At 37.8% G+C, this 19,890-nt stretch overlaps 1 protein-coding gene across 1 annotated transcript in view; it reads left to right on the top strand.

The window, feature by feature from the left end:
- LOC306871283 (pleckstrin homology-like domain family B member 1) overlaps positions 1 to 19,890 on the top strand; it is a 38,883-nt gene that overhangs the window by 12,155 nt on the left and 6,838 nt on the right. The window contains exons 6-18 of the mRNA XM_079419092.1: positions 1,459 to 2,666; positions 7,370 to 7,594; positions 8,785 to 8,922; positions 9,249 to 9,386; positions 10,552 to 10,680; positions 12,251 to 12,406; positions 12,518 to 12,628; positions 14,414 to 14,500; positions 14,972 to 15,091; positions 17,793 to 17,912; positions 18,209 to 18,367; positions 18,608 to 18,751; positions 19,046 to 19,141. Coding sequence (XP_079275218.1) covers positions 1,459 to 2,666; positions 7,370 to 7,594; positions 8,785 to 8,922; positions 9,249 to 9,386; positions 10,552 to 10,680; positions 12,251 to 12,406; positions 12,518 to 12,628; positions 14,414 to 14,500; positions 14,972 to 15,091; positions 17,793 to 17,912; positions 18,209 to 18,367; positions 18,608 to 18,751; positions 19,046 to 19,141 — 2,831 coding nt within the window. The remainder of the gene's footprint in view (positions 1 to 1,458; positions 2,667 to 7,369; positions 7,595 to 8,784; positions 8,923 to 9,248; positions 9,387 to 10,551; positions 10,681 to 12,250; positions 12,407 to 12,517; positions 12,629 to 14,413; positions 14,501 to 14,971; positions 15,092 to 17,792; positions 17,913 to 18,208; positions 18,368 to 18,607; positions 18,752 to 19,045; positions 19,142 to 19,890) is intronic.

The raw sequence follows: 19,890 nt of genomic DNA, 5'->3' as shown, positions 1-19,890 counted from the left end.
TAAATTCTTATGAATTCTTAGCCACTTTTTCAATGGATTAAAAAAAAAAATAGCAACTTTGGATGGTCGCGGTGCAATTTCTGTTCTGACTGCTGGACAGTAGAAATATAATATTCCAGAAATCTCAAGAACTGCTTTGTTTGGTAAAACAGCTAACTTTTTAAATATGTTTATTTCAAAATAAAATAATATTTGTGAGGTCACTTCCCTTATGTGTTGTGAGCTCATATTCTCCCCACTGTGCTACAGCTCCGGCTAAAATAACGTGTTTATTGCGTGGTTAGAGCACCGGTGGCCCTGGCTGCAGAGAGCGAACAGAACTGAGTGCATTCAGCTGGTCTTGAGTGTGCAGAATGAGTCATGCCATAATTCAGGCTCCATTTTCCTCTGTCCGCTCTGACCTTTGGGCTGAGGGTGGGATTCTTGCCATCCGCAGTCTGTAGGCTGAGAGACACACCCAGAGTGTGTAAAAGAGGGGGAGGTGTGTGTTTGTATGCAGTTTACCCAGCCCTGTCCTGCATGGGTTTAGAGCACATGTGATATGAGTGAAATGTGGTCCTGACAGTTTTAAATATAGAATTTCAAATCCATGTGATTGCCAGATTTGAGAGATAGATGTCTGATTTAGGTTTTGTTGCTGTCCAGTTAAAAATAACTTATATGTAGTACATTATTTTTTATATAATGTATTGTCATAGTTTAGTATAAAAAGTATGGTTCTAGTTAAAGTAAAAAAAGGATCAAATTCATACATAAAAGAAATTTGAAAGTAAATTAAAACAGTAAATGTTTTAAAGTCAGTTTTAACCTTCATAAAAAATATATTGTATTTATTGTTTTATTTATGTATGAAGAAGCCCTCATATATGTTTGGGGTGTAAATTTTAAAAATGTTTGGGGTTTGAAGAAGTCTCTTATTTTCACCAAGGCTGCTTTCATTTGCTTAAGGATGCAGTAAAAATGGCTATATTGTGGAAAATTCTTACCATTTAACATAACATTTTTCAATATTAATGTATTTTTGAAATTGTTAAGCTGAATTTTCATCTGCCATTACTCCAGTCTTCACTGTCACATGATCCCTCAAAAATCATTCTAATATGCTGATATGCTAATATGCTGGTGCTAATATGTAACATTTATTCTTATGTTGAAAACAGTTGTGTTTCTTATTGTCATGAAAACAGATACTTTTTCAGTATACTTTGTATTTTGTAACATACCCATATAATGTCTTTACAGTTTCTTTATATCAAACTAATACATCTTTGCTGAATAAAACTATTGATCCCTTTCAAAAAATTGATTGCTAAAAAATGTATTGCTAAGCCCGTAAACCTTTAGATGATAGTGTATTTTCTTTTAAATCACAAATTCTGTTAACCTGGTGTATATGTTGTATGAGTCTGCTACATTTAAAATTTAGGATCATCAAGTGATGTTGTTTATTCTCCACAGAAACCCATGAGCAGCTCAATGGAAACCACCTTCCTTTGCACGAGCGACCTCGTCCTGGACACAGCACTCTTGTGCGCTCTATTGAGAAGGATCTTCAAGACATTATGAATTCTCTGACTATGGATGAAGGCCAGACTTCCTCATCTGAGCAATGTAAAAAAGCCCGCCACCCCATTCCACAGTCTGCCATGCTCAACGGGAGTGGCCACAGTCTTGTCTCCCCTCCAACCAGTCCTGGTACTTTGTCCGTGAGCTCCAGTTATGAAAATACCAGTCCTCCTTTCTCTCCCCTCTCCACCCCTTCTGTGGTTAGCAGTCCAGGGGCTTGTTTGGACTCCACTAATACTCGTTCCACCAGCTACACCCACACCGTCCAGGCCCCGGTGCCACAGCCACGCACTTTTGCATCCAAAGCCAGCAGTTCCAATGGAGGACTAAAGGATCAAGAAAGTCCCAGGTTTCAAAAAGACTTGACTGAAACCCCCTCAAGCCCAGCGACAAACCGTAGAGGTGAGAGTCCACACCTGGTCTATGGCTCCTCTTCTGGGTCGGTTTCATTTGCATCCGGAGATTTAGGCAGACAGGTCAATGCTAGACTCACCTCTTCGTCCTCAACAGGATCTTCCAGCCCCAGATCCAGTGCTGGCTCATCAGCCCAAGAAACTTCTTCCAGTCTTCAGCCTCATTCACGTGCACTCCTTCCTCCAGACAGTCCCCAGTCATCCCGTCGTGGTGTAGAACCATCCAGCATGCGTGAACTTCCTCCTCTCAGCCCGTCTACAGCACGCAGAGGTGTCCTTGGAGTGCCAGTTCTTCCTGGAGCTCTACCCGGCGTTCCTTTGACTTCTCGTGGCCGGACTGTACCAGAGAGTCCTCGTCTCCAACGACGAGCCACAGCTGAAGAGGAAGCAGGAAATACGAGATTGCATGCCAGAAGTCAATCTCCTGTATCTGCTCTTTTGAAGGACCAGTCTTGCGGTAAGCAGAAAGGGGGTCTCACCCCAGCTCTAGGCTCTCAGACAGGTGTGTCTCCTCTCACTAGTCCCCGCAACCAGAGAAAGAATCCCAGGGAGCCTCGGCAGGTTCAGCCGCGTACACGGGAACGCAAGAACAGCATTTCAGAGGTCAGCGACAAAGAGGAAGACCTGCTGGAGTACCATCGCTGGCAAAGAGAGGAAAGGATGCGTGAGCAGGAAATGGAGAGGCTGGTATGTCTGAGCATGTGTATATTTACAGAATCTGTCAAAAGTTTGGACACACTTACTCATGAAGTACTAGTTTTACCATCAAACTATGAAATAACAAAATGGAGGTAAACTACCATTTAAAAGTGTGGGGTCAGGAATAAAAAAAAAAAGAGAAATTAATACATTTAGCAAGAATGCATTTAATTGATCAAATGTGACCGTGAAGTCATTTATAATGTTACAAAATATTTTTATTTCAAATAAATGAAATCAACTTTCCATTCATCACAGAATCCTGAAAAAAAGCATAATGGTTTACACAAAAATAGTATTTTAACACTGAAGTAATGACTTCTGAAAATTCCGCTTCACTATCATAGGAACTAATTAGATTTAAAAATGATATTAAAATGGAAATTTTTTAAAAATTGTAATAACACTTGACAATTTTTGATCCATTAATGCAGGTTATTCCATGTTAAATCAAAATTATATTTTGTCATTTTATTTTAAGGTTTTTGCCTTTTTTCTGTTAAAACACATGTAAATCTTAGTTTTGTAAATAATTTCTCTTCAAAACTAATTTGTCATTTAAGCGAAATTCTTTAGATCAAAGGTTTTTTAAGATCATGAGACATACATTGAGCCCAATGTATCCAAACTCTTAACTTGTTTTCAATGGGAAGAATTTGATCCAGATGCCCTAATGCTGCTGTGAGATATGCTGAAGTGTTTTTTAACTTTTCGAATTGAATCTAAATATGAGTTCTGGTACTAATAAAGTCATAGTTTGTCTAAGTGAATGCAGTAGAGTGGATAAAGGTTGCTGTAGAGGACTGATGAGAGTATTTGTTTAATGAGGCTTTGAGTGTCATTGGCTTTTGGAGTGGATTTAGAGTTCAGCGGGTGGAGTTTATATGGAGACGGTTTTCTGGTAAAGACATAGAGCAGTCAAGAATAACATGCGGATGTAAATTCCTGAGGCCTTTTTAAAAGCTCATGTGCAGAACGTGTGGTTGCCCAAAGACTATATTTACCCGACACAATCTCAGTGCTTTGAGCTGCTCTCCTCCTAATATGCACACACACATACTGTCCTCCTTTAACAGCCTAAACATTCGTCTCCACCATAGCCCCTAAATTAACTACGCATAGACATCATCTCTCTCATTTAAACCTATTAAAAATCCCAGACGCTCCTTGGGTGCATCTCAAATTCCCATATGGAATTGCCATTCATCATCTTTCTTACTCACCACCTTATTTATCCCTGAAATTATATACATCTTCAGTGCCTCTAACCAACTCCTTAATGGCATTTTTATGATGAAGTACTGTAACCTTTCTTAAAAATACAATACTCACACAAGTCTAATTATATGCGGCAGCCACAGAGAAGACAAGTTCTTGTTATTCCCTCGAGAAAAACTATTTTAGGACATTTACTATGAGACAGAACTGAATTAATACAGGATAGGAAGTCATTTTCCATAATAAGTCTCCGGTCAGCGTTTCGAGACAATGGCAGGTGTATTATGAACACGTTTTCACTCTGTTTGGGTTAAACTTTGTCCTGTGGTCTCTGGTCTGTCTGGCACTGTTGTCATGGTTACAGCACAGCTCTGTCCAATAGTGTGGCAACTTGAAAGGTAGTGCTAGTTTTTGTCCAAAAGGAGCTGAATGCTCTTTTTAAAGCTGCTCTTAGGTTAGTATCACCTTTTGAGAGGACTTGTGCCACATTCAAGCACAGCTGAGCTGTATTTAGCACTAATCTCCATCCTAATGCCATCAAATACACAGACATTGATTGCTAGCTTCAAAAAATGACATTTCAGAGGTGTGACCTCGCAGCGTGCTAGTGTTAAGATGCGTTTAATCACACATTATGGCATTGAAGATGGGGTGGAAGTGATATACGCTGAGATTTCAACTGATTCTTAACCAGAAAAGCATTTGAGAGATAAGAAAAAAATGAAAGCAAGAAATGAATTACAAATAAGAGAAAAAGCATTAGGAATCTGATCTTTTCTTTTAATCTTGACGAGAGATAATATTGCTCGTGGGGTAATGTCATATTTACTCTTAAATCCCCTCACGTGTTTGTGTTTACTCGGTTCCAAGTCATGGCCCAGTTGGCTTGAAAATGTTTTTTCTCTGTTCTGCTGTAGTATTTTTATGCTCCACCTACCTTTTATCTCTCACTCACACACACAGTCACACATACATTTTCTAGACAGCTGTATCCTAACAACAGTGGTTCTCAGCTGGTGTCCTTTAGGAACCAAATATTACATTTAACACCAAGTGTTAACCCAGCACTTAAAATTGTTAACTACATTCAAAATGTAGGGTTTGAAAGTCTCCTATGCTCACCAAGGCTGCATTTAATACTAATAGTAATACTGTGAAATGTTATTACAATTTTCAATAACCATTTTCTATTGCGATTTATTTTAAAATGTAATTTATTCCTGTCATAGCAATGCTAAATTTTCTGCATTATTCTATTCTTCAAGTTCACAATCTTTCAGAAATCATTTTGTTACCGTTTAAGAATAGGCTACTGCTCAATTTTTTTTAAAATTATTATTATTATCAATGTTGAAAACATTGATGACTCCAGACTTATTTTATGCTGTTTTTTCAGGATGCTTTGATGTATAGAACATTCAAAAGAACATTATTCATCTGAAATTGCAATCTTTTATAGCATTATAAATCTTTTTACTGTCACTTTTGATCAATTTAATGTCTTTACTAAAAGTATTATTTTTTTATAAAAATCATACTTAGTCCAAACTTACATTACTGAACATTTACATGTTATAAACTTTTTTTTTCCACAGGATGAATAGGAAAAATACATCTACACAGGCATGAACAATAACAGTCTAACACATGGAACAAATATTTGGCCAAATAATTTTTAATAAACCACATTACCAAGTGACAGGTGAATTTGTGCTAGAATATTGAAAAGTTTAATTAAACGCATAGACTTTGATGTCAGTGAGTATTAGGGAGTAATTTTCTCTTCCCTTTTAAAACTGTTCATTACTACCCTAACTGTGCAAAATGTTATGGCTTTTGCATTTATTATTTTTGGGTCATGATGCACAAGTAGAGAACTTGCTTTGCTCCACACACAAACACTCTTTGTCTTCAAAGCATGTCTAGATGTTTCTCTCTGGCTCACTGAAGATTTGGAGGTCATTTTGCCTTTTGTTCCTGTTGGTTTGTTTGTGGAAGCTAGGGAAATAGAGCATTTCATACTATAAACCACATGAGGGCGATATGGCACCGAATTTGGAATGAAATAACTTTTGCTTTTTTTCTTTGTTTACCAGGTTTAAAACATATAAAAATCAGTTTTAACAATAAACACACTGTTTTCCACTGCAATTAATGAATACTTGGAATACAGAAGTTTTTAATAAGGTAAGGTTAAGAATCTGCTAAAGATCCCTTCTCTCCCTCTTCACATAGACATTGACTTTGTTTTTGGGAGAGAGAGTAATAAAGACAAATTGTTAGAAAGACTCCTATTTTTTTATTTTGGTAATATACAAATTCACACAGCAAATTCTAGCTGCATGATATACTTAACACTTAAGTACATTTTCAGGCTCCTAAGAATGAAGTAAATTCACCATCTTGGCTGCTGTGCCCAAATAGACAACAGTCATGTCATAAAGCGGCTTCTGCACACAGAGGTTTAGTACGCTGTGCTTTGTGTTGGTCTGTGTTGTGGCATCTTCAGCATGCATACCAGCTGTGCTGACACCCTTTTGTTGGAGAAGAATGCTGTTGCTACGTTACCCATCAGTTTGCGTTTACTTGTTCCAGTGCTCTGTCTGCACTCTCCTGACAGGGGAGACCTCGTTAAAATAGAAGAGCATATGTTTCCAGACATTTTATTGGCTGGTTTGGTGAAATAATGGCTCAGTGATAAAGACTTTTACAGCACTGAACACCTAGTGCGCTATATTCAGTCTTTTGTAGTTAAGAAATACTGCATTTGTCTCGTACTCTGTTGATTTTCAGAGGTCAAAATCTCAGACCTGTCTTATTGTTCATTATATTTGTATAAATAATCCCCTACTTCATAAAAATCTAATCTGATTAGCTGAAATGGATGGCTGTCCCCTGCCATGCTATTTTAGTAATGCCACTGGTGTCATCTAGCCAAGCAGAGCTGGGTATTGTCCATGTAAAATATAATGAGCCCCAATGCCTAGAGCGCTAGTTAGTTCAGCTAGAGCTACGAGAGAACACCGGGACTCTGGCAGCCTGTAAGTAGATAGTATACACACACACACATACTAAATGTAGGTAGAGTGATGGCAGCAGCTGACTATCATAGCCGGGTGAGAGGTCTTTTGAGTGTGCTCAGAGGTTTTGGGGTCAGTAACTGGGTTGAAGGAAAGTTTTTGTGAATTTGTGAGAAACACTTTTGCAGATGTTCAGGATTTTTACTTGTTTAATGTGCTAGGTGGTGAATGAATCCAGTAGGATGTTAAAGGGGGCTCACACAGTGTCGTAAGTGGTCTTCGGTATGTTCTGTTGGTGTCAAGTTGCAGTTAGTTTAGAACATACCAGACGAAGTTCCTAAAAGAGCAAGTGGGAGTGTTAACTGTGTGCTTACATCATTTCAGACTGTTGTGTGAGTTTTTGTGCTGTATGCACAGCTGAAATCTTCTTTCTTTGTGTGTGTTTGTTTATAGGAGAGGCAGAGGCTTGAGACCATCCTGAATTTGTGTGCTGAGTATAATAAGAGCGACCCTTCGGTGGGCGTGGACACAGGGAGGGCGTGTCAGTTTCCAGGGATGGAGGAGGTCTCTGTTCGGCGACCCGGCTCTGACCCTGCCCAGAGCTCTCACAGACAGAGAGCGAGTGAGGAGGAGAACCTGAAAGAGGAGTGTAGCAGCACTGAGAGCCAGCACCAGGAGGTACAACACACACATACTCATGCGCACAAACTATCAGGGATAGTCCCACTATTAGACTGATACACATACAGAGAGAGAAATACAGTAAGGTCCAAAGATCTGAGGTCACATTGAGCTTCAAAACCTAATTTAAATACACAGGATTTTGATTTTGATCATTTTTAAACAAAGAAACACTGTGACGCAAAATGATTGAGAAATATTAAAAATAACCATTTGTAGGTCACTGGTACATTTGTGACATTGATCATTTGACTCTTCCAGTCCACCAAAAAATGAAAATTCTGTCATCATTTATAAGGCTTAATGTCTTTCCAAACCTGTATGACAATAAACAATGAAACCAAAACTGTTGGAACAACATGAGGAAATGATGACAAAATGTTCAATTTTGGGTAAACTGTTTATTGGTTTAACAAGTGAGTGCAGAATATTTTTTTTTTTATAAAATTTAGATTTTTAAATGTTATTTTCTCAATATTTTGATTTTTTTTGCACCCCCAGATTCCAGATTTTCAAATAGTTGTATCTTGGCCAAATATTGTCCTATCCTAACAAACCATACTGTACATCAACGGAGAGCTTATTTATTCAGCATTCAGAGGATGTATAAATCTCAATTTCAAAAAACTGACCCTTATGACTGATTTTGTGGGCCAGGGTCACATTTTTCAATTATAAAATTCACTCAAATTGCAACACTAATAATATAATTTACCATTAAAATGTGTATCAAAATGCGAAATAGTGGTCTTAGAATTTTGGACTTGATTTTATGCAACACCAATACTGCTTCAATGTGTACACAGACATATTTGCACACATATTATTATGCATATGTACCTATCATTTAAAACATGACAGATTTGGCTAAAACACTCAATGGTGTAGAAGTTCGTATGTCCTGCATGTGGAAAAGTAAACATACATTTAACTCTTGTGGTCTGCTGTTAGTCCCTTTTGAATTCACCTACTTTTTCATATTTCTTCTGCTCTGTCTGTAAACACGTCTTTCTCAGGCTTTCTCTCTCCCTTTCTTTAGAGAAAAATGGTATTCATTCATTTAGGTCACTGTTAGAATGTAGAGAATGTAGGTAGAGTTTATTTGTGCAACCATTGTCTGAGTGGCCTCACCTCACACACACATATGCACAAACACAATTTGTTGTAATTGACAAATGCTTTCTCAGCATGAAGATTCTTCAGTGCTGGGGCAGCAGGAGAGAGCATATCTAGAGGAAGAGCGGCTCAGGGTTATGGCTCGAGTGGACGAGCTGAAGACTCGTGTCACTGACCTGGAACAGCAGATACAGGAGTCTAGACAAGAGGTTAGACTGAATCATAAACCTACAGACCGTTGCCTGTGCGAGGTGTCTACAAAGTGCACATGACTTCCTTCAGTTCAGTCATAACTGTGTGAATGAGAGCGAGAGATGTAGATTTTCACATCAGAACTTGTAAAATCTGTTCAATCACTAGTCGTCTCCATCTACATCAGTGCATCACCATCTGCCATGCATAGAAACATCTTTGGTGTTGCATATTAAAATCGATGTGAATACAGAATTTTGCCTGATCAGCAGAGCTGTGCTATTCATATGAACAGAAACATATGGAAGTGAACAGACTGTTGAATGTGTCGTTTTATTGGCAGGCAGAGATGGAGAGGGCATTACTGCAGGGGGAACGGAGGGCGGAGCTTGATCAAGTAGAGGCAGAGCTGGAGATCATCAATCAACTTCAGCTGAAACTGAATGAAGTGGAAAATTCAACTCAGAGGGAGAAAGAGAAGGTGCCGACAACAAACACAATCTATGAAGCATGCTTCCCTGTTTCCTGTTTGTTTTTCCTGAGAAACTTTGTGGATGCGTCTTTACTACCGTGCTAATTTCTAACAGCCTGATGTCTAACTCTTCATTAATCTAAATGACACTGACTACACTGCATGTTTGAATGGGAACTTTCGTATCAGTTTTTTGATAAAATTCAATTTACTTGGAATAAAATCTACAATTTTCACTTTATTTTTAATGGAAGAATGGGTGCGGCCATTTGTAACTTGAATGTGCAAGGCTTCCGGCATTATCCATTTCTAGTTATTTTACTTGTACAAAAACAGCCTGTTATGCTGTTTGATATCGCAAACTTGTATTTGTTATTATATAATTTTAATGCATCATTGTAATCATAAACATGCTGGCTTGTAGCGCAAGTAGTTGTACCGTTTACTAATGAATTGTAAATCTTGTACATTCACAGTTAATCGCACAGAAATCTGGGTTGCAAAATAAAGTAGTTAATAATAAAGCCGCCTTATTCTAGACAGCAATATAAAGGGGAGTCAATGTGCTGCATTTCATAGTAAATTCACACATCAACAAATGTGTGCACGCACGTCATAAAGGCAACAGATACTGTATCATATAGGGGAAGTCGTGGCCTAATGGTTAGAGAGTTGGACTCAAGCAAGGCACCGAACCCCCAACTGCTCCCCGGGCGCCGCAGCATAAATGGCTGCCCACTGCTCCGGGTGTGTGTGTATGTGTGTGTGTGTGTGTGTGTGTTCACTGCTGTGTGTGTGCACATTGGATGGGTTAAATGCAGAGCACAAATTCCAAGTATGGGTCACCATACTTGGCAGTATGTCACTTCACTAATTTATCACAAAACAGTCAATCCTGTGGCTAAATGGAGATATTTAGTAATAATACAACATTATTTATGAATAGATGCATTGAGTAGAACTGAGTGCTAAATATTTATTCTGCTCAGATTTAGGCTGCTGCAATATGGGCTCTGATTGCCATGGCAACCCCATATCTAAACTTCTGTTTTAACACAGCATGGTGTCTTTATCTAAGCAGTTTCCTCTTTTTCACCCCTCTCCACCACTACTGGCTCGCCGCGTGTGTATTTTACCAGTGTGTATGTTACGTGTGTGTGTAATGTTTTTGTAGGAGAGAGCAAATGTCTCAGCTGAGCGGGATGTCCTGGCCAGGCTGAGGGATTCGTACAGTGAGCTGAAGGGCCAGCTTCATAAATGCCCCGAATCACTGAGGGAGCACTTACAGGAACAGCTGACCAGGGTCAGTGTGTGCTTTGATACCGCCCGAGAGAGTCACAATGACTATCGAATGTAGGAGAAAAGAAAGAAAAAGAAAAAAGTTGGATTGTCAGTAGATTCAAGTAACTATTAGTGATTGATCTCGTGATTTTTTTTTTTTTTTTTTATTAGTTCACGTAATTAGTGTTGACTTTTCAATTTGCCTTTTTTATTTTTAAAATTTTGCATCCAGTGTTTCATTCCTCTTTTTTTGGAAAGAAAACCAAATAATATATAACAAAGCTGTTTTGCTGTTAGTCTCTCACAACAGTCCTCCAGTGGCTTTGGTGTGTTTCGCTCATAATTTTTAATATTAAAGCTTCGATGGTAGTTAAATTAAATACATAATTGCAAATGACTTTACTCTTTTTAATTATTCTATGTGTATGTAATTTGTAAATAAATGGGCTATTAAGTAATTTTTTCTACATTGTTTGCAGTAGCATAAATGAGAGCTCTGCTGCTGGATTATTGTGTGTATTAAACAGAGATGCTTGTGGTGGTTAAATAAGCCTGAACACCATAAAACAGTTATTACTATTCTTCTTTGTTATTTTGTCTAAATAAATTAAAAATAAGTTTTAAGTTGTTTTACTTGTAAAGTTTATTTATATATTTAAACTAATATTTTAATAAGAATTATGGAAATGGATACTTAAAATTACATGTCCTAAAGTATTAAATGATTGTGTTAGCAAGGGTAATCCAAATAAAAAGGAACTTAACATGCAAACATTGAATATCTATATATAAAAACATCTCTAATGTTGTACGAAAATATATATGGTACCAATATATTGTCCACCTCTAAATAAAAGCAAAGCAAATAGCAAAAAATCCATTAATAAGAGATTAACAAAGAAGACTGAAATATTTAGTCTTATTTAATCACATTTGTGCACAAGATAGACTATAACAATAACTATTGGAGTATGTCACCTTCCAGTATCACCAGCAATTAATGGGCAAAACACATGACATGATATAACAGCCTTAACTGGGCAGCTTGTTAGAATCTGGATCTGGAAAAACTGTACAAATATCCTATGGCTGTGTGTGTTGGCTGTGTGTCTGCGCTCCCTCTCAAGCCACAATATGCTCATGGCAATAAAGGGTTTACACACTCACTGAACAACCATGATCATTATAATGCACCTCTGCTCCTAGGCAATGAAAATGCACGGAATTCATTTACTTGTATGTCTGTCTTTTGCTTTCCACTCTTGCTTAAGTGCTTCTTTACTAAATCTCCTCACTAATTCACTGATATGGTAATGAACTGAGCGAATCGCCTCATTGTTTTGTATCTTTGTACACTTTATAGCCAGTAAGCACCAAACAGAGGATATGTATGAAATGTTTTTTTTCAGGATATGCAATGAAAAAAAAGTGTGCTCCATACAGCAAACATTGTTTGGCAGAAGGAGTGATCTTCTTCGGCATGTCATTGAGGAACATTTGTCTGTCTGCTTGTTTGTTTCCCCCATCTGTTCGTCTGCCTCTGTCTTTCCCTCTCCATCTCTCTGTCCATCTGTGCATGTGTGTGTCTGTAGAAGGTGGAGGCACTGGAGTCGGCCACTAAGCGCTTTGAGGATTTGGAGTTCCGCCAGTTGGAGCGAGAAAGTGGCATAGAAGAGGAGAAGGAGACAGTCAGCAGGCAGCTGTTGCAAGACAAGGCGGAGTATCACCGGAGTGTAGCCAAAAGGAAGGTAATGACACTGATCTCAGGTCAGTCTAGGTCTCAAAAGTCAGTATTGAGTGGCTGATCCTGTGTTATACTAGAATGACATACAACCACAGCCTCCTTTTTAAACATGTAGGAGAAAATGGCAGCTCTGGAGATCCAAGCTAACCAACTTGGACTTCAGGCAGCTCAGGATTGTGAAAGGATGGCCAAAGATAGAACCCTGACCCTACAGATGCTCCAGAAGGTTGAGAACAATTTTTTAATTTCTATCTTTCCTATAAGTGTCTTCAACACCAAAAAACAAAAAAACCTTAATACTTAAAGAAATATTTAAGAAGTTCACTTCCAGAATAAAAATTTCCTGATAATTTACTCAGCCCTGTGTCACCCAAGATGTTCATGTCTTTCTTTCTTCAGTTGAAAAGAAATTAAGGTTTTTGAGGAAAACATTCCAGGATTTTTCTCCATAGAGTGGACTTCAGTGGTGGCCAATCGGTTGAAGGTCCAAATTGGAGTTTCAGTGCATCTTCAAAGGACTCTACACGAACCTAGCTGAGCAATAAGGGTCTTATCTAGCGAAACGGTCGTTCATTTTCTAAGAAAAATCAAATTTATATACTTTTTAACCACAAATGCTCGTCTTGAACTAGCTTGGCCTCACACATTACGTAAACACGCATGTGTGACATAGGCGGAAGTACCGACCCAGTGTTTACAAAGCAAACATGCAAAGAAAGTCAAACACCCTTTACAAAAAAGGTAAAACAATTACGTTGGACTATTTTTAAATTGGTGGAGAAAATACCTTTTTTAACCTAAATACACAGATGAAAAACGAATTGCACATGACTTTTCCAACGTTATTACACAATGTGTGATACTACTTCAAGATTTATTACTTCAGACTTATGTGCCCTATAGAAGCTTGCGTTCTGCAAGTGAACGACGCATTATTGTGCCATCCCAAAGAGGCACAAAATCACTTTCACATCTCTTCCATCTTTATTTGACCCTCTAACTCTAGCGCTCTCTATTCTAATTTTATTTTATCTATCTGTCTTTTTATTTAAAAGAAAACACACATTTGACCCTCTATCAATTGCATATTTATTCTCTAACTGCTAGCTTTTCTTGTAAAAACTAACACTAGCTTTCTTTTTTCTATTCTATCTACTCGTTTTCTTTAAAAAAAAAAAAAAAAAAAACTTTCTATGTGTACTGCGTTAGGCTAATCAAGACTTGTCATAGCACTTGCATATTGTTGCTCTTTTGTTGATTTTGATTGCTTATGTCCTTATTTGTAAGTCGCTTTGGATAAAAGCATCTGCTAAATGTCTAAATGTAAATGTAAGATGAGCATTTGCGGTTAAAGTATATATATGTTTTTATTCTTCAGCAAAATGGACGATCGTTTCGCTAGATAAGATCCTTATTCCCCAGCTAGACCCCTTTGGAGCTGCATTAAAACTGCAATTTGGACCTTTGAACTGCTGGCCACCATTGAAGTCCATTATATGGAGAAAATTCCTGGAAACTTAATTTCTTTTCAACTTATCTTGGATAACATGGGCGCAAGCAAATTATCAGGAAATTTTCATTCTGGAAGTAAACGACTGCTTTAAGCTCCATTGACTCACAAATATACAATAAGTACATATACATATTTATTTTAAAAAATAAAAATGTGTTGCAGTGGACCGATTACAATTAACGTAAATGGGTACAATTTGTAAACATTAAAGCTGGCATGAAATTAATATTCACCCTATATATTTTGTAAATATTGTTGTAAATATTGTGAATGATTATCTCGTGTATATGTTGTATGTAGATTGAATTTTTTCTAGTTATATCCAGTCTTACAACTTCATTGCCTTGACAAAGTAATCCCATACACACCATAACACTAAAATGAACCTGGGATATTTATTATTGTTTATAATTAATTATAATATTAATATCCTAGGTTAATTGAACCTAGGATATTCCTATAATGGTACATTTGACCCTGTATACTTTTCTCTTTAAGGAAAAGGAAAGACTGTCTTCCCTGGAGAAGAGATACCAGAGCCTGACCGGTGGAAAGACTTTCTCCAAGCCTGCCAACTCGAAGGAGGTAAGAGCATTCAACAGCCATGACTTTTATTCACCAATAGGTAATTGACCTGTTTTTGGCTGGCAAACAAACTACTTTGTAACTCTAAGCTGGTGAACAGACTGTATACAGAAACCTTGTGATCTAAACTCGTAGAATCATGATAATTCATGAGATATCTGTGCTGTTTCTCAGTATTTAGTGCAGTGGTTTGAAATAAACGTACTGTTGTGTACATCCTGATGGTAGTGGTGTCTGTGGGGATATACTCGACTCCCGCTTAGCAGTGATGAGCATGTTTTTTCTGGGTTATCGCCATCGGCGATAAGCTTCATGTCGATGCCTCTTTGATCAGCCATAAAATATGTAAAGGGAATCTGAAGAAGTTTGATAAGACAAATAATGGTATAAAAATGTTCTTTGGCATGGTTTGTGCAACATTGTTCTGGTCTGTTCGGTGCTGTCTGACTTCAGTGTTTATATTCAAAACAGGAAGTGCTTTACATCAGTGAACCTGACCTTTTAGATGAACTCCCTGCCCAGAATTCTCTACTCCCCTCATCTTGTTGTCAAAGATCTACCGCTCAGATATATTCTAACAGGCCACAGGAGGTAAAAGCATGACCCCCGGACAGCTGTGAGGGATTTACAAACTAACAATACCATTATGTCATTTGCACTTACGCGCTTATGCAGTTCAGTCATTTCACCCTTCATAAGGAACATGTATCTGTGTGGCTGATAAGTAGAGATGAGAATTGTAAAGAATTTAATGATTATGGTTCCTTAATGGTCCCACTAACGATTTTGTTAGTACTAAAAGAAATGATAAGATAGTTTCAGTAATAACAACAACAACAACAGTACTGAACAAATTTCATTCATTTATTTTTATGGAATACTACTGACAAAACACCCAGTCATATGTACAACCAGTCAGTCACTACACTGATTTCTAATGTGCTTGACTTCATTAAAATGAATGACTTGGAGTCCTATATTTGGCGCTTTTAGATAGGTAGTAGTGTTGTGGAATAATTGAATAAATATTGCAGTAAATGTATTCCACTCACATGTGAACCATCTGTGGAACTTAAAGACTTTTTAAAAAATATCAAACCCTCTCTAAATTAGAATTTTTTTGATTCCCAACCCTACTGATGTGTATAAACATTATAACTAGGGGTGTGCGATATGACGATTTTTGATCGTGGACGATAAAAATGTCTCCACGATCTGCTTTTGAAGAAATATCGTAGTATCGCGCTACCGCGCACATTGTCAAATACAGTTCTGGCGCCTCCGTCTCTATATACTGTACAACACGACATACAGCAGTAGAGTTACTCTGACAGGACACTGCACTTATTCGCGATCGCAAAAGTACATTATTTGCACACAAGCCTTGCTGGTTAAATGTTTAATTCGCGCGCTGGTCTGATGTGCGCTTGTTCTGAGCGCATACACCTGAAGCACGCGCACTAAAACGCCTGTCTAACAGCGCCTGATTACTCAACTAAGTTATATTTTGCGCTAATACTGTCAAAACACACAAGGTTTACATACAGACTGAGTTGGTTATCTCTAAAATGAAAGTAAATAGTTAAGAGAGAAACGGATGCGTGCCTGTACTGTATATTAGATGCGTGCAGCTCTTAAAGGGACAGGACACTAAACATGCTGTCGACTGTCATTAAAGGGATAGTTCACCCTAAAATTTAATTTCTGTCATTATTTACTTAGTGGAAAACCAAACAGTTGCTGGTCTACATTGACTTTGATAGTAGGAAAGAAAAATCCTATGGAAGTCACTGAGGACCAGCAACTGTTTGGTTTTCCACCTTCTTCAAAATAGCATTTATGTTCAGCAGAAGAAAGAAACTCATTCCGGTTTAAAACAACTTTTGAGTAAATGATGATATAAAAATACAACATTATGACAGAATTGACAGACAGATGACAGAATATTAATTTGTGGGGGAACTATTCATTTAACGTTAACAAAACAACAAAACACAAAGAGAAAAATCACTCACTATTCTTGACTGAAAAACTTTAATACAGTTGCTTTAGGAATCAGTCTATCTAGTGTTTTATTTTTATATTTGTTCATTCAATTTCATTGAATGCTCTGCTAAATACACCTATTGTACCTGGAAATAAAGCACTGTTTGTTTTATTTGTATATTATGTGTATTTGTAATGTGCATCTTTGTTCTTATTTTTTAATAAGAAAAATAAAATAATGACAAAGATTTTTTATCTTCACCCACTTTGGCCTAAATATCTGCCATGCATCTTTGTCTTTCTAGTTTGGCTGTAATGCTCAGACAACTTGTAAAACCAAAATAGTAAAACTAACAAAGAATCGGGATAAAAATCGTGAATCGTGATATTTCTATAAAAAATCGTGATATGATATTTTTCCCATATCGCCCACCCCTAATTATAACCTACATTACCATACATTACCAAAAGTTTGGGGTCAGTAAGAATATTTTAATGTTTTTGAAATAAGTATTTTTTTGCTCAACAAATTGCTGCATTTATTGTTCAAAGATACAATGAAACAGTAATATCGTGAAATGTTATTATAATTCATTTTTCCCATCTTTAGTGTCACATTATCTTTCAGAAATATTACTAATATGCTAATTTGGTTCTCAGATTTCTTATCAATGTTGCAAACAGTTCAAAAGAACAGCCTTTATTTGAAATATAAATTTTTGTAGTAATGTAAATGTCTTGACTGCCACTTTGGATAAATGTAATGCATCCTTGCTGAATAAAAGTTAATTTCTTTCTTTCAATCAATCAGTCAAAAATACTGACCCTAAACTTTTGAATGGTAGTGTAAATACGTGTTGTGTAGTGTCAAGACCTGGAATGCTTGCAGATGTTTCTTGAGTTGTTGGGTATTTGTGATGTTCATTTTAGCATTCATCAATTGTACTGGCCACAGTTGAGGTATTATAAACAGGTTTTCATTTTTTTTTTTTTTTTGAGACACATTGTGAGTGTTGTTTGCCTTAATCTTGCATGAAGTCTGTTATGTTCAGGCCATTCATGAATGGTATGGTCATATATCATAGTACTGTGATATGGTGGACATTGACATTCTGTGTCACACACGCTGCATGTGTGTACATTGGAGATGTTGAAGTGCGTGGCGTGTTTGTGATATGTTGGGCGCAAGCATGCTTTATCCAGAGGGTGCATGAAGATTTCTGGTGCAGTTCTTCAAGTGTCTTTTGAGATATGAACTGATATCCTTTGTGGATGTGTGTACGGATGGATGAATGTGTGTGCTCAGGAGTACCTCAGACTCTCTGATGTATATAAGATGTATGGGAACGGATGTATCCCCGCCCAGGCTGCCTTCCCTAACGCTCTTTGTCTACCGCTGGCTGTAACACCAGACACACCTCGTGAGGTATGACTCCTCCACTCACTCTTTCATCCACGACAGAGCCTTTTTCTTTGCCTCACCACCTCCTATTTCCCTTTCCAATGCCATTTATTCCTAGTTTGCGGCTTTTCTTTTTATGATGCTGTCAGAATAACCCACTGGCTGTCTTCTCTTGAAACTTCTCTTGAAACGCTTTCTCTTTCCAGCTGTCTTTGACATTGTTGTATCCTCTGCCTGTGCTATGCCAGCTTTATGATTTGTATACCTAAAATACACTCATTACATTTTGTGTTTGTGTGTGATGGTTTGATTGAGTGAAGGAGTATGTGACAGTCAGTCAGTTAAACCAGCTGTTCGGGATGCCCAAAGTTGACCCCTCCCCCACATCTTCAGTCCAATCATTCCAAGCTATTGTCGCTGACCCTGTCCAATCCAGCCACACATCCCATTGTGGCTCCTTCCAGTCTCTTCCTGTTGAGGTGTGTTTTATTTCCTGGTGTTGGTGTGTTTGTAGTTTTATTTACCATAGCTTGTGTCAATCTGGCTTGTTCTTGTTGAATAGAGAGATGAATGAAATGGGAACTTGAGGTTCTGTGGTTTTATGAGACATACTTTTAATTTACGACTCCATACTTTCAATGCATGTATCTCTTTCCTCGCTGTATCAATTTTTCCTCTTTTTCCCATCCATCCTCCCTTTTACCTGGACTGCCCTTCAGACCCAGCCTGCATGGAGTAGGCCCTCAATCCCCAGGCTAGATTCAGAGCGCTGGTACCAGGAAATTATGGCAGCTGGGGAGCCCAGTCATGCCTGTCCTCCCCCTCTGCCAGCTAAGTGTATCTCCTCACGTAAACCTATGCAGGTAAACTCTCTTCATTTGTCTGTCTTCTCTTCTGCTTGCCTTCTTTATCCTTTTTCTGTCCTTAAGTTATCTGTCCTTAGTGTACCTTTTAGTTTTGAATCGCGCCAGAAATAATTGCCAAAATAATTTCAGTACTTTTATTTAAAGTGCTTGAGGTTCGGTCTTTGTTGCCAGGTTTGGTTGCTTTGGTGTAGTGGTCTTCCTTGCTGTGGGGGCAAGTTGCCATAGTTGTCATATTGGATGGAGAATATTAATAAATGAGGGATGAATAACACTGAGATGTTTTGTTGTCAGATCTATAAGCAGGACGGTGAGCTGGGACAGACCAACGGCACCTTTACACCCCCGCCTTCCAGTGTGACCACATCAGGCAGAAACACACCCACCAAAGTAAGACAGTTTAAACTATAACCTCTGACTACAATATACAGTCTGCATTTTTGAAAGCAACTTAAAGGGTTTGTTCACAAAAATGAAAATTCTGTCATTAATTACTCACCATCATGTTTCAAACCTGTAAGACCTTCATTCATCTTAAGAACACAAATAAAGATATCTTGGATGAAATACAAGAGCTTTCTGACCCTGAAAAGACCACAACGGAACTACCACGTTCAAGGTCCAGAAAGGTAGTAAGGACATCGATAAAATAGTCCATGTGACATCAGTGGGTCTACTGTAATTTTATGAAGCTACGAGAATCCGGGTCAGTACCACAACGCATGCTGTGCATTCCTCTGCTTGTAAACATGGCATAGCGCATGTGTCGTGGTACTCGTGGCCTCATGAATCGCGACTGAAACTGACCCAGAAGAGAAGAAATCATTGAATAAAGTCGTTATTTTTCTTTGTGCACAAAAAGTATTCTCGTAGCTTCATAAAGTTAGGGTTGAACCACTGATGTCAAATGGACAATTTTAACAATGTCATTTCTGGGCCTTGAACATGGTAGTTGCACTGCTCTCTATGGAGGGTCAGAAAGTTCTCGGATATCATCAAATATATCTTCATTTGTGTTCCAAAGATTAACAAAGGTCTTATGTGTTTGTAACGATATGAGGGTGAGTACTTAATGATAGAATTTTCATTTTTGTGTGAACTAACCCTTTTGCATGGCTGAAGTATAGAGTGCAAGAGTA

This window comes from Barbus barbus (genome assembly GCF_936440315.1).
Source record: "Barbus barbus genome assembly, chromosome: 6".
Taxonomy (NCBI): domain Eukaryota; kingdom Metazoa; phylum Chordata; class Actinopteri; order Cypriniformes; family Cyprinidae; genus Barbus; species Barbus barbus.
This window is presented reverse-complemented; position numbering and strand designations above follow the sequence as displayed.